This window comes from Protomyctophum parallelum (assembly GCF_964188405.1).
Source record: "Protomyctophum parallelum genome assembly, chromosome: 2".
Classification (NCBI taxonomy): Eukaryota; Metazoa; Chordata; class Actinopteri; order Myctophiformes; family Myctophidae; genus Protomyctophum; species Protomyctophum parallelum.
This window is the reverse complement of record NC_139699.1, coordinates 12770149-12787299: the sequence shown is the minus strand read 5'-3', so window position 1 is coordinate 12787299 and position 17151 is coordinate 12770149. Positions and strand designations below refer to the sequence as shown.

General features: G+C 43.5%; 1 protein-coding gene across 2 annotated transcripts in view; it reads right to left on the bottom strand.

Moving 5' to 3' along the window:
* Positions 1-17151, bottom strand: part of rasa3 (RAS p21 protein activator 3) — a 58948-nt gene that overhangs the window by 8847 nt on the left and 32950 nt on the right. For both annotated transcript variants that reach the window (XM_083759756.1, XM_083759757.1), the window contains exons 6-18: positions 16431-16511; positions 14239-14311; positions 9383-9456; positions 8901-9005; positions 8285-8441; positions 7573-7721; positions 6602-6716; positions 6211-6285; positions 5577-5700; positions 4664-4770; positions 3512-3589; positions 3346-3423; positions 2024-2097 (exon numbers count right to left, since the gene is read on the bottom strand). In XM_083759756.1, coding sequence (XP_083615882.1) covers positions 2024-2097; positions 3346-3423; positions 3512-3589; positions 4664-4770; positions 5577-5700; positions 6211-6285; positions 6602-6716; positions 7573-7721; positions 8285-8441; positions 8901-9005; positions 9383-9456; positions 14239-14311; positions 16431-16511 — 1290 coding nt within the window. The remainder of the gene's footprint in view (positions 1-2023; positions 2098-3345; positions 3424-3511; positions 3590-4663; positions 4771-5576; positions 5701-6210; positions 6286-6601; positions 6717-7572; positions 7722-8284; positions 8442-8900; positions 9006-9382; positions 9457-14238; positions 14312-16430; positions 16512-17151) is intronic.

Sequence of the window (17151 nt, the reverse complement as noted above, 5' to 3'; positions counted from 1 at the left end):
CGGCCACTGTCCATAACAAGCATATCTGCCACTGTCCATAATAATATATAATAATATACCAAGCATATCTGCCACTGTCCATACCAAGCATATCTGCCACTGTCCATATAATAATATACCAAGCATATCTGCCAGTGCAAGGAGGACAGGGAAAAGGACTGTTTGGATGAACAGTGCTTCTGATGTACTGTATAAGCAAAACTAACTACGTTTACACTTTACTTTATACTGTTAACAGTCATTTGAGACGGAAAATTGCAATGTGATTCATGTTGTGGCTACAATATGAACGGCACACTGACACTGGTATAATAATAACCGTAACAAGCCAGGTATAAAGTAAAGTGCAGCTATAAGTGCATGTTGTTGTTGGGAGAAGGAATTGTTGGCTCTATGGAGCTGTCTATGGAGAGCATCACAGGGGGTAGCTCTGGTCCATAGCCTTCGATTCTGCCCTGCAGTAAGGCTATGGGACTTTCAGTTTTAAATCTCAAATCGAAATCTGACCAGCCTCTCCTCTTTTGTGGAAATCTCACGAACGTTTGACCTACTCACCAATCCAAAGACGGGTTGTGTCAATAGAAAGACTACTTTCCTTAGTGGACGCACTCTGAGCCCCCCACCACACGTATAAACGGTACTTTTTGGCCAAAAAGGGATTTTGGAAAAATATTCTCTATGAGGCAGTTCTCTGGGCAATATCGGTAGAGGGTGCAGCGGAGTAACTAAAAGTATTTCTTTCCCGGTGGAAACAAAATCCCTTAGCCTTACTGCAGGGCAGAATCGAAGCAGTAGAAGGCTATGGACCAGAGCTACACAGGGGGTAAAGTCTCTAACGGATGACAGCAGTCTATGGAGAGCATCACAGGGGGTAAAGTCTCTATACAGGTCTATGGAGAGCATCACAGGGGGTAAAGTCTCTATGACAGCGGTCTATGGAGAGCATCACAGGGGGTAAAGTCTCTATACAGTGAAGCCTCTTACCTGCCCTTTGTGCTTTTCGAACCCTTCCCATCAACCCTCTTTATAGTGAGTTTAACACTCCTGTGCCGCAGCAGCAGAAACAGAAGAGGGATGAGGACGAAGTGAGGCAGGAGGAGGTAGACAGGGCTAACGCTAACTTACCACCGCGACATTTTGACTCACTCTGAGTGTCAAAATGGACCCACAAGGTGTACACTTTCAGAGTTGAATTTACCCATTTAAAGAAATTTAAAAAATGTCTTCTGAATTCTGACAGTTTTCTGAAATACCTACATGTTTCTGTCAGTGGTGCTCAATATTTCATGTCAACGATCCCAAAAATTATATGTAATTGGCCACCGACCCCCATCTGAAATAATATGTAGTTCCAGGGACCTTCCAGAAGCACAGATTTGAGCTAAAAACATTCGCTCTGAAAGAATATATTTTCAAAGATTTGCGCCACACGTTCACGATTTTTCAAAAATACCTAAATGGCCATGGAAATAAAAATTGTATAAGCTATATATATTTCCTATATATACACATATGTGTATATATAGGACATATATATAGCTTATACAATTTTTATATAATACATTATATTATATGCACATATATGAACCTGAATATGGCATATGCAGCATAGGCTATATTCTGCATATACTTGCCATATATTGGCATATGTTAATATATTTACAATAAAACCGTAGCACCACCATTAACCTTTTCATGTCGCGCACCCCCTAGAAGGCGCTCGCGCACCACAGGGGGTGCACGCACCACAGTTTGGGAAGCTAGATAATAGTTATAGTCACCTGGTTCTTAGCTTACTTATGATTCTTGATGACTATTGTTTATGTATTGACGTGTTACCATGTTTGCTTACTGTAAATCACTCTGGATTAAGAGCGTCTGATAAATGCCTAAATTGTAATTCCATAAAGATTTTTCAGTTGGCCCTCCAATGTTAATCTGAATGTATAAAAACACACATGCTCAACGTATAATAAAACATTGTAATGTCCTGCTTGGGAAGAGAGTTATTTCTTTCCCCTACCCCTCCTTCAGCATGATGGGCGTTTCAATGCTCTTCTGGTCCCACTTCCCAGAGGAGGAGATCAGGTCAAGGAACTGTGGAGAAAAATAAATGACTTCAAATATCTGACCATGACATCTTGAACCACCCGGGGAACCCAGGCCATTGCTATGGTTAAACCCATTTAGGCCTGGCGTCAAAATAAAAAAATAAACGTTCGCTCTTTGAATATATATTCAAAGATTTGTGCCGCATTTTTTACGATAAAAGAATAGCAGACCTACAAGCTATGAGCTTGTAGATCTGCTATTTTTCAATAGCTAAAGTATACAATGTGTTGCTCAATTTTATTGAGCAACGTTTCGGTCTTGCGACATTCCTCAGGGTGAGGAAGGTCGCAAGACCGAAACGTTGCTCAATAAAATTGCTCTGAACCAGCAAGTGGCAGTGTGCGGATGTCCCTTCTTTCACATTGTATACTCTCTGTCATCATCGCACCTGCTCCAAATTGCCTGCCGGGTGTGCGGAAGTCTTCTCTCTACAAATAGCTAAAGTATAACATAATGCTTAGTTAAAACACCAAAAGGGGTTCCCGTCCAGAATGGGTTTAAACCATAGACTGTAAAAAATATGGACAAAGCATTCCCGGGGTCTAACATGAACGTAAAATTAAGCCTGTCAGTCCTTGTATTGTAAGTCGCCATCTTTCTAGATCCGTTTTAGCCCAGCTGGCCATTGGCTGGCCCAGACAACGAAGCGGGACTTCCCCCCTTCTTCTCTGTTGGTTTTTATTTTGACTCGAGTGGGTGGGGGATCCCGTTCATAGACTGTAATGGTAGCCACGCCCCTCAGAACATGCGCGACTTTATGGTCATTTTTTTATAAATGGGACCATAATTTTCCAAAAAGAATATTATGACATTAGAAATGAGACTTTAAACTAGTGACTGGAAGCAGAAAGTATTCATGACCATGTTTATTAAGGTAATACAGTCTAGGTGAAGTTGGGCCCAAATACATGGACTTCTATGGGGCTATGGGTTTTTCTGGGTCCAATGACAGCGCCACAACAGGCCATTATATGAACTTTCAGGAAATCCCGATTTCCTTAGTGGCTTCACACAATATCTGTCTGACTGCCCCCCTGGTTTAAACCCATATTAATCTGTCATGTTCTGCCTCATGTGCTTTTTACACGCATGGATTTTCAACTACAACAAAACTTCCATGCTCTTCTTAACTTTCATTGGTAGCGTACATATACATTACATACATATAGACATCCTGTTATATGTTCTCATACAAACAAACTGGTGCATATGGGATGGAAACGGAGCACTCACATTCTTCACAGCGTCTGCATATTTCTGCTCATTGAAGTAATCATAAAATGCAGCCATGTAAGATTCTTTGAAATTGGCCTATAGGGAAGAGAGAGAAAGTGGAAACTGGTCATTTTCACTACTACTAAAACAAATAAAAGTGTGGGTTTTAATCAGAGAGACTCACAGATTTAGACTTGGCCAGACTTCCTAGGGTCTGGATGGTCTTGGAGATGAGGGTAAGGGTCCGTGAGGTGGAAGGATCCTGGAAAAGACAAAAAGCTTTGTCACTATACTATTATTCTACTATGAAAACGTGCATTTCCCGTATATGACCATATATGGTCATGCCTCGCGATATCATCAGGGATCTCCATATATGGGCATATATGTAGTCGCGACGTAGACAACATCGACAGGGGCCCTTCCCCAGATATAGTCACGCCTCCATATATGGTCGCACCGTCACGCCTCGTGAGTCGTGACACCAAACGTGACATCACGGAGACCCTTAGATCTCCATATATGGTTGTCAGTCCATCACGCCTCGTGACATCACACGCTCCATATGTCATGTACACTGTACACTCAAGACACTGCCCCCCCCCCCCCCCCGCTGCCACCCTTAGATCTCCATATATGGAGCTGACCTGTTCTGACATTCCATATGTTCATCTGACCTCATCAAACCCTGTACACTCAAGACACACTCCATATATGGTTAGTACATAGTTAATTCCATATGTTGATCTGCCCCTTCACCAGCACTCGTCACCCAGGCAGATCAGGGCGAGGTTGCTTCTCACTCTCAGAGGAATTAATATTTATTAAAATCAATAAAACAAACAGCATTTTGTTAGCATAATTACTTTTAGCACCTATGTACAACACGAGGTCCTGGGCCCACAAATATCACATATCACAAACAAAATTGTATAAAGTTTTCAAAACGTTTTAGGAAATAGCACAAGCAAGCAAGCGTAATTATAGGTTTTTACTAGTCAACTAGTAAAAATGACTAGAAGTGAATGCCCTAGTGTGCGTGTGTGTGTGGGCACATGCGTGCACGCACATGTGGGGTCTCAGCATGGCCAGATGTAAGAAGGAACCACTGATCTGATCTACAACAAATGATTTGAAGTGGATGAAGCTGAAGTGAGTGAAGTGCATCCAACTCACTGGATGGTGTGGCCTCATACAACTCACTCATACAACTCACTGGATGGTGTGGCCTCATACAACTCACTCATACAACTCACTGGATGGTGTGGCCTCATACAACTCACTCATACAACTCACTGGATGGTGTGGCCTCATACAACTCACTCATACAACTCACTGGATGGTGTGGCCTCAGCTGGAACAGGTTGGGGGACAGGATGGCCGGGGCGAAGAAACGCAGGAAGATAAAGCTGCTCACCGCCGTGTAGCGCACGTCTTGGTCCACTGGAGGGCATAAGAGGAATACAGAGTTACGCAACATATCACCTGCTTTAAAAAAAACTGTTGCGGTACCTATATGTTATATGTGGCTGTAGTGGTGTGTGTGTGTGTGTGTGTGTGTGTGTGTGTGTGTGTGTGTGTGTGTGTGTTTCTGTTGCCTGTTCTCTCCTGTCAGCTGCAGTGAGTGGCTGAATGAATGAATAACGACATCAGGGCTTGGTGATTAAAGACTGGTAGCTCAAATGGTATTTTGTGAGTATGTAATATATCCATATGGTGGAAATAGAGTACAGTACAGTACAGTACAATACAGTACAGGTCAGTACAGGTACAATATAATATATATGTATGTATTTCTCATCCTTACGTCGGTTTCGGTTCAGTTTCAGAACATACTGTAAAAACGTTTGGTGGTTTTCATGTCATTATTTCCCAAAATGTCTAAATACATCGGTTTTTTATTATTATGTTTAATGTTTTTAATTGTTACTTCCTACATGTTAATTATGTTTAATGTTTTTAATTGTTACTTCCTACATGTTAATTATGTTTGGGTACTACAAGATAACATTGACTGTGGCATCTTCCAATCTCTGCACGTTTTTTCAGTTGTGGCTGTAGTGCTTCGTGATGGCCATGAGGAGGCAGCAGCGTCACATAAAACCACCATAGAGTTTAGACTTGACACAGAACTAATGAGAAAAGTATCCCTTGGCATCCTGTCCTTTCTTCTCTGTATCCTGTCCTGTCCTTTACTCTTTCTCCCCTAATTACACCATAAAGTCACATAAAGCCTTTTATTTATGTACCTTGGAAACGCGTAGCGGCAGACTCTCTCAGAGAGAAGAAGATGTCACACATGACCGTGGGGCAGCGAACACCAGATGTGGTGATGTCATTGAAGATGCGATCCACATACTGCCGCAGGTTTTCCTGCAGAGTTGAAACCAGGTCAGATTTGTCAAGTTTGGCAGACGCACGCACGCACGCAACGCACGCAAGCTAAGCATGCACAGTCGCACACACACACACACACACACACACACACACACACACACACACACACACAACATACCGTTTGTATTACTATACTTGTGAGGACATCAACGTTCTAGGACGTCAATTCTTTGTGTGTCATTTTTAACCCTAACCATCAAGCCAAAAATAACACACAGGCATAAATAACTAAATCATACAACCACAACCCCTAAACCTAACCTCTAAATGTCTAAGTGTAAGTGTAAGGACCTTTTACCTTAATGCTATGCCTAACTCTATAGATCTTTTTTTAACCATAAAACTACCATTTATCTTTTGAGGACCAGTAAAATGGTCCTCACAATTACTATTTCTCAAATTCTACTATATACTTGTGGGACCTTTTGGCACCCACACAAACACACCCACACCCACTCTCTTTCACTCTCTCTCTCTCTCTCTCACCCTATTGGTCTCCAAGTTCTCAGACTCTTTGAGTTTAACAGGGTCAATCTCACAGGGTTTGTGATCCGTACATATCTGTAAACATTAAGAGAAACGTGTCATAATATGGAGAATTACAGTACAGTGATTAAAGCAGACTTCAGAGACTTCAGACCAAAGATTTGCAATGAGACAAAACAGTTTAAAGCCAGATTTAACAGTGGCACGCAACGGAAATAGCCAACCTACAAGCTCACAAAGCGGCACATTGTGAGCTTGTAGGTCAGCTATTTTGCCACAGACCACCGGCACACATCGGAGCATACATTTAAGTGTCGGAACGTTGAGGAGAAGAATTTGCAGTGGTCTGACTTAGCCTTAAGACACAGGAGTAAAGTACCCGTTAACATACCTCGTCTATGATTGGTTTGAGCGTGACTTGCAGGTAGTGCATGCCCGCTAGCTTCATGGTCTCATCAATGCATTTGGACGTCAAAGAATTCCCTCGGAAAATGGTGTTGGGATCCCTTTGCGAGAGAGACAGGTTACGCTCTTTAGAATTGCACAGTAATATGGACCAAACCATGTTTTATGCACAACTATTGGAGATTCATTTCATATTGAAAGTGAACAACAACAACATAGGGTGTTAGTATTCTATGTAGGATGTAAGCTCTGGTGATTCTAGGATAGTTTAATAACCAGCCTGTTACACAGACACAGCAAACCCAAACTTGACACCATTATAATAATATGTTTAATATTTATAATGGTTTATAATAACGTGTCCGTTGAATATGTAGCGATGCTTGTTTGGTACATTGCTATCATATTGGCTAGGGGTAAATAGTACCTGGCATTAATTACAGACAATGCAGTAACTGTCACGGTACGCTCCTCTGCCTTTGGACTTTGTCTGTGTTTTGGGACTTATTACTTGTATTTGTGTTCTGTACCTTATTTTGTAATAGTGTTCAGTGTTTCCTGTCTGCCCTGTTTGCTGTCACCTGCCTTGTCTCACCTCCCTGTATTAGTGTAACCCTAGCCACCTGTGTTCTGTTGCCTGTTAGCCTATCCCAGTGTTGATTATGTGTTTCAGTTCACCTGTGTGTATTTAGTCTTGTCTATATATTTGCCCCAGTGTTTTCAGTTCCTTGTCAGTTCGTCGTCATAAGTGACGTGGTTATTTTCTTGTGTTTTCCTAGTTATTCGAAGTCCTTGTTATTTCGTAGTTGTTTCCAAGTGTTTTCACTGTGTGAGTTTTGCGAATTAAAACCACTGGAATATTCACTCTTCTGCCTGTGCCTGGTTCGTTCTGCACCTACAGTCCTACAGTCCTACATCTCCAGAACCACATCGGGACAGTAACAGGAAGACACTCACTGCGTGCGGTTGACTTCGGCGTGAGCAATGGCGCTGAGGAAAGGCACAATCTTGCCGTAGTGGAGAAACAGACGGACTAAAGGAATGGCCGCCTCCTGCTTCTCTCGACACACCTCTCCCAGGATGTGCGCCGTAGACGCTGATACTGGCTGCGCAGAGCAGAGACACGGAAATGTACGTATCTGTATAAATATATTGTATGTGTACCGTGTACGTTGTTTCACAGTGTAAGGCCACCATGTTGCAACAGGTTCAACAGTGAGGTCCTGCATGACACTGAAACCTTGTATATCCAATCTTTGAAAGATTGTTTATTATATTAAATGCACTAATTCTATAATCGTATGACAGTGTCATGCAAAAACTAGCTAAAATAGCTGTTTTACAAAACAGCCCAATTGTGAGCTTGTAGGTCGGATATTTGAGCTAATTTAGCAAATCATTGAAAAATATAACGACATGCCCAAAATAGAGATGTCAGGTTGAAATAGCTGTCTGTGGGTTTTATAAATATTTAACCAACGAAAAGCTTTAACAGGAGCAAGTTGTGACTAAATCATAAACCAATGGAATTGTTTTCCACGTAACGGCTTTGACTGCGACGATATGTAATGGAGATTTACACATGCAGGCGCACACACACACACACACACACACACACACACACAGACAAGCGTGTGCTCTCGTGGACGGACAGATCACACACACACACCTCTACGTTAGCAGAGTGCAGCAGCAGCTCGCGGAGGGGGGTGTAGTGTTCGGAGGGGAACACGTGGTCCTCTGTGTAAACAATGTTGAGGCGCAGCGAGCCCAGCTCCTCCACCTTCACCGTCTTCCCTCCATTCTCCCGCGGCAGGAGATAGTACCTGTGGGGAGAGACAGTAAAACCTCTTAAAGGGCACCTATGGAGGTCTCAAAGGGCACCTACGGACGGCTCAAAGGGCACCTACGGACGTCTCAAAGGGCACCTACGGACGGCTCAAAGGGCACCTACGGACGTCTATAAATGTTTTGATGATTTGAACATGGTGGACCCTCTTGTAAACAAGTGTAATGCTTTATTGGGTCGTCCACTCACTGTTAACAGTCTTTGTATTGAGTTGTGCTGGAAATGTACTGTAATTCTGCAAACTGTTAATAAATATTTCAATCAATCAATCAATCAAAAGCTAAAGGACCACTTTACCCATTTTATATCTTCCATTTTATATCTTCATATAATTACTCCTCACTAACACTACACAGTATAAGATGGCACCATTTCTGGCACTGTGTCTGTGAGTGGGAGACATGGGGGTCGGTGGGATGAGTCATGTCCTTCTCACCATGCGTCATGGACCCCTGCTTGGCCCAGGACCTTGAGAGGAACGCGAACCCCACCCAGGAACTCGTCTCCGAACTTCAGGTTGCTGGCATTCCACAGGTCCACCCTGCACACACAGACCACACAGAGGACAGACAGGGCTTTAGTTGGAAATGGAAACAACACAGTCAAATGTCTTCTTTTAACCCAGTGTAGAAATGGAACCAAATCCACCCTGTCCCATTCTTTACATTTTCTAGGTCTGTGAAAGGACTATACCAGTCTCAACAAATGTTACATTACACTTGAATTATTACTCCTTCAAAATGTAATATGACATTACTTATTACTTGGTACTAAGTAAAAGTTATTAGTTATCCCCGCCCCCCCCTTCTGTAAAAGCTACAATAATACAACTTATTATACAGCTATAATACAGCTCTTTTTAGAACTGAATCTAGTTAGTTGGAACGTTATAATGAAGTCACCATAAAATGTGCAAACCTCAAAGCCAGTTTGTCAACATCCTCTTCTTCAACATCAAACTGACGCTTGGTGTAACTTAACGGCCGCGTCACCTACACACAGAAACACATAAAGAGCATAGAACAATGAGCATAAACGGTATTTAACCCATTCACCTACACACAGAAACACATAAAGAGCATAGAACAATGAGCATAAACAGTATTTAAGACTACATGTATGAGTCTTAGCTCTATAGTATGTTGTTGTACGATGAATAGCACAAAATAGTCAATTGCATTGTGACAGTTTGTGAGCTTGTCTGCTATTTTGTTAACATTTGTTAACATTAACTTTTATTGCATTTTATTTTCTGTGTCTTTTATGCCTTTGTTGATAGGACAGTAGTAGACTGACAGGAAATGGGGAGAGAGATGGAGAGTGACGTGCAGCAAAGGTCGTCGGGATCGGAACCCGCGACCCGCTGTAATTGCAGTCTAGGGTGCCCGAACGGCGGACGCGTGATTTAAGACGACGGCCCGGTTGCGTAAAGACCCGCTAGTAGTAGGAAGTTGTACGGTGCCCGTGGGCCGCGGGGCATTCTCACATTATAACACAGATAGAAAATCACAATCTGGTAGCCAGCTCGCTAACGTGCCTCGTTAAGTCATTCGACTCCCAATCCATACCTCCTGGGTTCAAATCCTGCTGCTGATGCTATTTTTCCGTAGGACTGCAGACTAGTTTTATTTAAAAAAAGAAAATTGGTCACAATCCAAGACATGATATGAAACGGTCTTTAAGGAAATGAAATTGTGTGAATAATGGTCTGCTTCTGAAATGTGCCGTCTTGGCTCATTATAAGTCCATTCTACTTTGATTATACACACAGACAGAGCGGTGCTTATTCTTTAGCTTGTGACAATCTTTACTCAAGAAATGCATGTTCGGACACAGGGCTGGAGAGCAGAGCAGATGTGGTCGCTTGGAAGTAGCAATCCTCCCAATTTAATAACTGTAGTAAAACGATTACATGAATGTATCTTTATAGTCAAACTATTTTTCAGTCATACATAACATTCCAAATTACACAGTCAAAGGAAATCATGGATTTCACTTTCTAATCTCTTTAATGAGCTTCAGAAAGCTTGTGTTCCTTCCACTGTCTGGAGATATAATTAAATCTTATACTTATTGCTACAGTTTATTAACCCATTTTGCCTCCATTATAGCATGTTAACTTTCAAGGAGAAGAAAGCCTGCCTGGATTCCCCATCAATGATGTCACCGGCAGCACAGACCGAGTAGACAAAAACCATCCCAGTGAGGACCAATTATATAAAGAAGTTGAAAATGTCTGAGGTGGTCCTTTAAAAGAGCTGGACAGACAGGTATAACAATGATTACTATCAGAATATAGTGCTTTAACCTTTGAACAAAAAGCACGGTGTAATATACATTGATCAGTCTTATGCAGCCTGCCATGTTTTACCCTGTTTTCGTTTTTGGAATGGAGGAAAAAACCTACAAAAGCAGAGCCTAGTGTAGAAAAGAGTCATCTAGATCAGGGGTTCCCAACCTTTTTTGGACCAGGTACCCCTTTTGCGGTAGATATTTTTCCAGGTACCCCCTCATCCTCGCAACACAGATAACAATATATTTACAACCACAAGCAGTGTTTCCTGCAGGAAAAAGCTTTGGCATGGTGCTGGGCGCAGGCCGCAGGGGGGCCTTCTTGCGTCGAACATTTTGATTAATTAATTAATTTGATTCAATAATTAATGAATAAGATTAATAAATTAAGATTGATTTGTATTATTGCTCTTGTATTGCTATTGGAGACACTGGGGGGACACTGGGCAGGCACTGGGGAGGCACTGGGGAGACACTGGGGAGACACTCGGGAGGCACTCAGGGAGGCACTGGGGAGGCACTCGGGGGGGACACTGGGGAGGCACTCAGGGGGACACTGGGGAGGCACTGAGTGGACACTGGGGAGGCACTGGGAAGGCACTGAGGGGACACTGGGGAGGCACTAGGAAGGCACTGAGGGGACACTGGGGAGGCACTGGGAAGGCACTGGGGAGGCACTGGGGAGACACTGGGGAGCATGGGGAGGCACTCAGGGGGACACTGGGTAGGCACTGGGGAGGCACTCGGCTGGTCACTGGGGAGGCACTCAGGGGGACACTGGGGAGGCACTGGGAAGGCACTGGGGAGACACTGGGGAGACACTGGGGAGGCACTGGGGAGACACTGGGGAGCATGGGGAGGCACTCAGGGGGACACTGGGGAGCATGGGGAGGCACTCAGGGGGACACTGGGGAGGCACTGAGGGGACACTGGGGAGACACTGGGGAGACACTGGGGAGGCACTGGGGAGACACTGGGGAGGCACTGGGGAGACACTGGGGAGACACTGGGGAGGCACTCAGGGGGACACTGGGGGGACACTGGGGAGGCACTCAGGGGGACACTGGGGAGGCACTGGGGAGGCACTGGGGAAGCACTGAGGGGACACTGCAGGAGGCACTGGGAAGGCACTGGGGAGGCACTGGGGAGAAACTGCAGCCACTGGGGAGACATTGGGGAGCCACTGGGCAGACACTGGGGAGGCACTGGGCAGACACTGCAGGGAAGACACTGGGGTGGCACTTGGGGAGGTACTGGACATTTCATTTTTTTTTTTTTTTTTTTTTTTTTTAGGGGGCTTGGGTACCCCCTGGCTATGCGTCGCGTACCCCTAGGGGTCCGCGGACCCCACGTTGGGAACCGCTGATCTAGATCCACCCCCCTCATTGCCAATCACCAATCACTGCTGTCCTCACTCAACTCATTGGTGGCCTGACTGGTATATAATGCTGCCTGTTCCCTCAGTCTCTGTTTGACAGCAGCAGCAGTAGCAACCAGCTGAGAGCACTATCTGCTCTGGAGTCACTGAAGTGAGTTCAGTTACATTCATGAATGCATATGTGACCAGATTTGACTGAGAGACTGCCATCGCGCAAACTACAGCTTTTCACCAGAGGAGAAAAAATTAAAAAAAAAAAAATGAGTTAATAGCACAGGCAGACTCCTCACATACTAGAGCATGTCTGAAATAAGTGTCAGAGCTGAAATCGACATGTAAATATGAAATAAATGTGCAAACATGTAGCTAGGTGTAATGTTAAGAGACCACAGAAGTGAACCTTTCAATCCTGTTTTCTCAACTCGCTGTTTTCTGCAAGACATTACTCTACAAGCCATATCTCCTAAACTGATGGGCCAAACTGAACAACCAACAATATGTCAATTTGAAGCTATGATTCCCTGCTTTCAAAAACGAAAATTCAAAAAAATCCAATGGCAGTCCCTCATTCAAATTTAGTCACATATGTTGTACTTTATTGGGTTTGTGATGGAGATAATGACTATTACAGCTACTTGCTTGCCTTGAAGCTTATAGTATTATAGATATGTTTGTGCCTAGGCTACAGGGTTTGATTTCCCTTCAACACTTGCTTGTAGCTCATGGTGCAGTAAGAAACTCACTTTGTAATGCTTCAGGTTGCTTTCATTCACGAACACAGCAGGCAGGACATACAACGTTTCGACCAGTATATACAGGTCTTTCTCAAGTATCTTAAACATATTATAATGGTGTGGAGTTTGGGTTTGTATTTAACAGTTTGGCTCAGCACCAAGACCGGAGGATGTGGGTTATATTATCCTATTTTGGCAGTAAGACATTGACCCATTTTGGGCGGGAACCCCTTTTGGTGTTAGCATTATGTTATGCTTTAGCTATTGAAAAATAGCAGATCTACAAGCTCATAGCGTGCCACCGAGTGGCGCACTACGAGCTTGTAGGTCTGCTATTTTTGAAAAATCGAATCATTTTTAGAATCTGATCTCAGGTCAGAATGGGTTAAACCATCATGTGTCTGTTGACTCATTCTGTTGCTCACTACCTGGCTCAGTCACTTCCATTTCTGTTGTACAACTAAAGAGAGATCACAATATGGCTCCACAGAGGCTCAGCAGAACAATGGAAGTCATTTCTCCCAAAAACCCACTGCCCCATGACAGAAGCATGATAGATGAGCCATGGATTGAGTGCATCCGTGCGCACGCGCGTGGTTATGCATCTACTGTATGTTTGTGTCAGAGAGGGAGAGGAGCTGTATAGGGCCACCACCATGCGATGCAGAGTCTTTTTATGATGTAGTATAGAGTTTATGTGGTGTGTGTGGAGTAGATGAGAGGGTCTTCTCTTGTCAGACTGAAATCAATGGAGCAGATTGTTTGGTGGTTGGTCTGAATCAATCATACTCTTTCTTGTGCTGCTGTCTTGTGGTGGTACAGACAGGCCAGGGGGGGGGGGGGGGGGGGTACAGAGGACAGGCAAGGGGTGGGGGGGGTACAGAGGACAGGCAAGGGGTGGGGGGGGGGGTACAGAGGACAGGCAAGGGGTGGGGGGGTACAGAGGACAGGCCAGGGGTGGGGGGGGAAGGGCAGAGTGTTAGGCCTACACCACCGATGTGCGAGGGTTAACAGGGGCAATGTGTATGTGCGTGTCAAGGCGTGTGTGTGAGAGTGAGAGAGAGAGAGAGAGAGAGAGAGAGACAGAGACGTATTTGTATACGTGGGGTGTGTACTATATGTCTTTGTATGCTTCTAAGAGACATTTTGCACAAAATGCCTGAAAAAGATCTGGCACACACACAAAATAAACAAAATACTGTACACATACTGTACACATTCCTGAAATACAGAAACATAATTATGCTCTTCCTGTCTGACGTCACCAGTCCCTACTGAAGGGGACAACTATTTTTGACGGACGGGAACCCCTTTTGGTTTTTATGCCAGTTAATGAGGTTAATCTTCACACAATTTCACACAAGACTCACCTCAAAGTAGAAAACCTCCTCAAACTGTGGATTGTTGGTTTTCCTTTTTACCTTGGTCTTCTTGGCTTCTGACCTGAGGGAGGCAGAAAGGTCAAGACGTCAAGCATAGATATACTGTAGGGCGAGTGATTGTTTAATTAATGCAACCATGTTCATTCAGTAGCAGATGTACACTAGAAAGCAAGGAAGAATTGTGAGGTTCCTGTTCGTTACAGGTCTGCTGGGAAAAGAACATGCTAATACAATTGTTCAATTATTATTTGTTTTTAACGTGCCATGTTTTGTCACTAGCCTGAATAAATACAGCACTTGTAAACATTAGCTGGTTGAATAAATGCATGTGGTGTGTGCGTGCACATCTGTGCACGTGCGTGCGTGTCAGTTGAAATGGAATTAGACGATTTCACAGATGAATCCTCCAGGTTTTCTTGGATTTCAGAGATGCTTTTTGTACACAGAGGTGATGCTGAATGTATTGGAGATATACCTATTGATGATATTCACACTGCCATCTTGCCAGCAAGGCGATACCTAGGTGACACTATATTAAAGGACCTATAACATAAAATTCAACTTTTTCAATTTCTTTTGTGTTTTTGGGGCTCCAATGTGTGTTTTCTATCCCCACAAATAACCAATTTTGAACAATCAGGCTTTCATATCATATGGGTGTTTTAATGGAAATTGCTCTCAGAAACAGCTTGACTGATTTTGGTCTCATCGTGATGTCATCAATGTCACCCTACTTTGTATAATTCCTCCTTTTCTTCAGTCTTCAGTTGCAAATTTGCATTTCCACTTTGTTTACAATGTCCACCATTGTTGATTTTCCAAGCTGGCATGGAATGGAAACAAGCCTGGTTTTATCTAGCATCAGTATTATAATGACTCAAATATTAAATAATCTGCATATCAGCACCCTCTCCACCTCAGGACATTGTGGTACTGCAGCTAAAACTGCTTTCAAAGTCCAGAAAGAATTGACAAGGCCTGGTTATATCAGAGTGGTGATTGAGGCTCAAACCATTAGAAATAACTTTGAGGGACATAGACAATATGATTATTAAAAATTAAAAGCAGTTTTAAAATGCATGTTATTTGCGCTTTAAACAACGTCAAAATCACCAACATTGCAGCTGTAGGGAAAGCTTGAATTATCCTCTTTCAATCTGTGAAGTGTTTGTTTCATAAAAATCCACCGTAGACATTTTTTGAGCTACTCCCTGTCAAGAAATTCCTTGCGGATGTTTTTTTTCTAAGTGCTGGAGTTTGGAAGCGCTCGTTGACTATCACCCAACGGCCCTGCGTACCACCTGTTTAGAATGTGCACATAATGCAGGAGGCAGAAGGAGGTTGCTTTACTGATAACGAGTGCTTCCATCCTTTGATAATCATCTGCAAGGAATTTCTTGACGGGAAGTAGCTCCTAAAATGTCTACGGTGGATTTTTATTAAACAAAAACTTTACAGATTGAAAGAGGATAATTCAAGCTCTCCCTACAGCTGAAATGTTGGTGATTTTGACGTTGTTAAATATAATTAGAGAGGACTTTTCTGTTTGGATGAATGGGCTCTCTATTGGAAGTGTCACCTAAGTAATAGGTATCACCTTGCTGGCAAGATGGCAGCCGTGTGAATAAGGCTAATACCTCAGGCTTTTGTGAATATTATTTCCAATGTGTACCAATAAGGCTCACAGGTTATCTGTGGGAAGTACAGTATATAGCAGTGTGCTCCTTTAAGGCTCACAGGTTATCTGTGGGAAGTACAATCTAGCAGTATGTGCTCCTTTGCAAGTCCGATCTCCAAACACTGTGCAAGGATATACTGTAGTACAGGTACATATAGAGCAGTGTTTCATGTCAAGGACCCCCAAATTAATATGCATATGTTTTGTGCCATGTTTTAATAATAACAACACAAGATTTGTGTTGCAAAAATATTCAAAACCGCTCTTTGAGAACCGGTGATCTAGACTCTAGAGAGGAGGACATACGACCCGACCCAACGTTTTCAGGCCGGCCGTGGTCAAAATGTATGCCAATTAGTTTAGCCTGTTAGCCTTTGTGTGTGTGTGTGTGTGTGTGTGTGTGTGTGTGTGTGTGTGTGTGTGTGTGTGTGTGTGTGTGTGTGTGTGTGTGTGTGTGTGTGTGTGTGTGTGTGTGTGTGTGTGTGTGTGTGTGGTCGGTCACCTGGAAGGTCCTAAGAGGGAGACAGCAGCATAAGGGTCACATTGGCCGTTGACGATTGGCAAACCGTGGCACTCCAACACTCTGTTTAAACACACACACAAATCAAGGCACGTTAAAAACATATAATAACAAATAATTAAAAAGATTAACAAAAAAAAACAAATTAAACTAGAAAAAGTGCCCTTCTGGGCACAGGTCTCCACCAGGTTATCCACAGATCCGTGCAGTTAGAGGTAAAAACACTTTTCGGCCAGTTATAGCGCCACCTTGAGGTTGAGTTGAAATTGTTCATGTGGCATTTTGTCCTCGGCCTAGTGGGAATGTGGGTGCACAATTTCACGGAAATCACGCGATGTGTTCATGATTTGCAGCATTTTGTTTGAAACTGAGCACTCCTGTGAAATTTGGAAGCCAATCTTAACCAATCAGGATGGAGTGTGAGAAATCTGAAAGACCGGTTTTGTTGAATGGCTCTAGAGAGACTGTGTACCAATTTGCGTGATGTTTGGACAAAATCTGTAGGTGTACTGTGCAAAAACTTGTTTTGCACAAAGCGGCCTCCTGGTGGCGCTATAACAGGCCGTTCTGGAAAGTTTGGGGCAGAGGTTCATCGTTGGCTTCCAGGGAGTGTGTGTGCAAAATTTGGCATCGACCGGGTTAACGGTGGCCGAGATTAGCTGCTCACGGACACACACACACACACACACACGGACACACACAC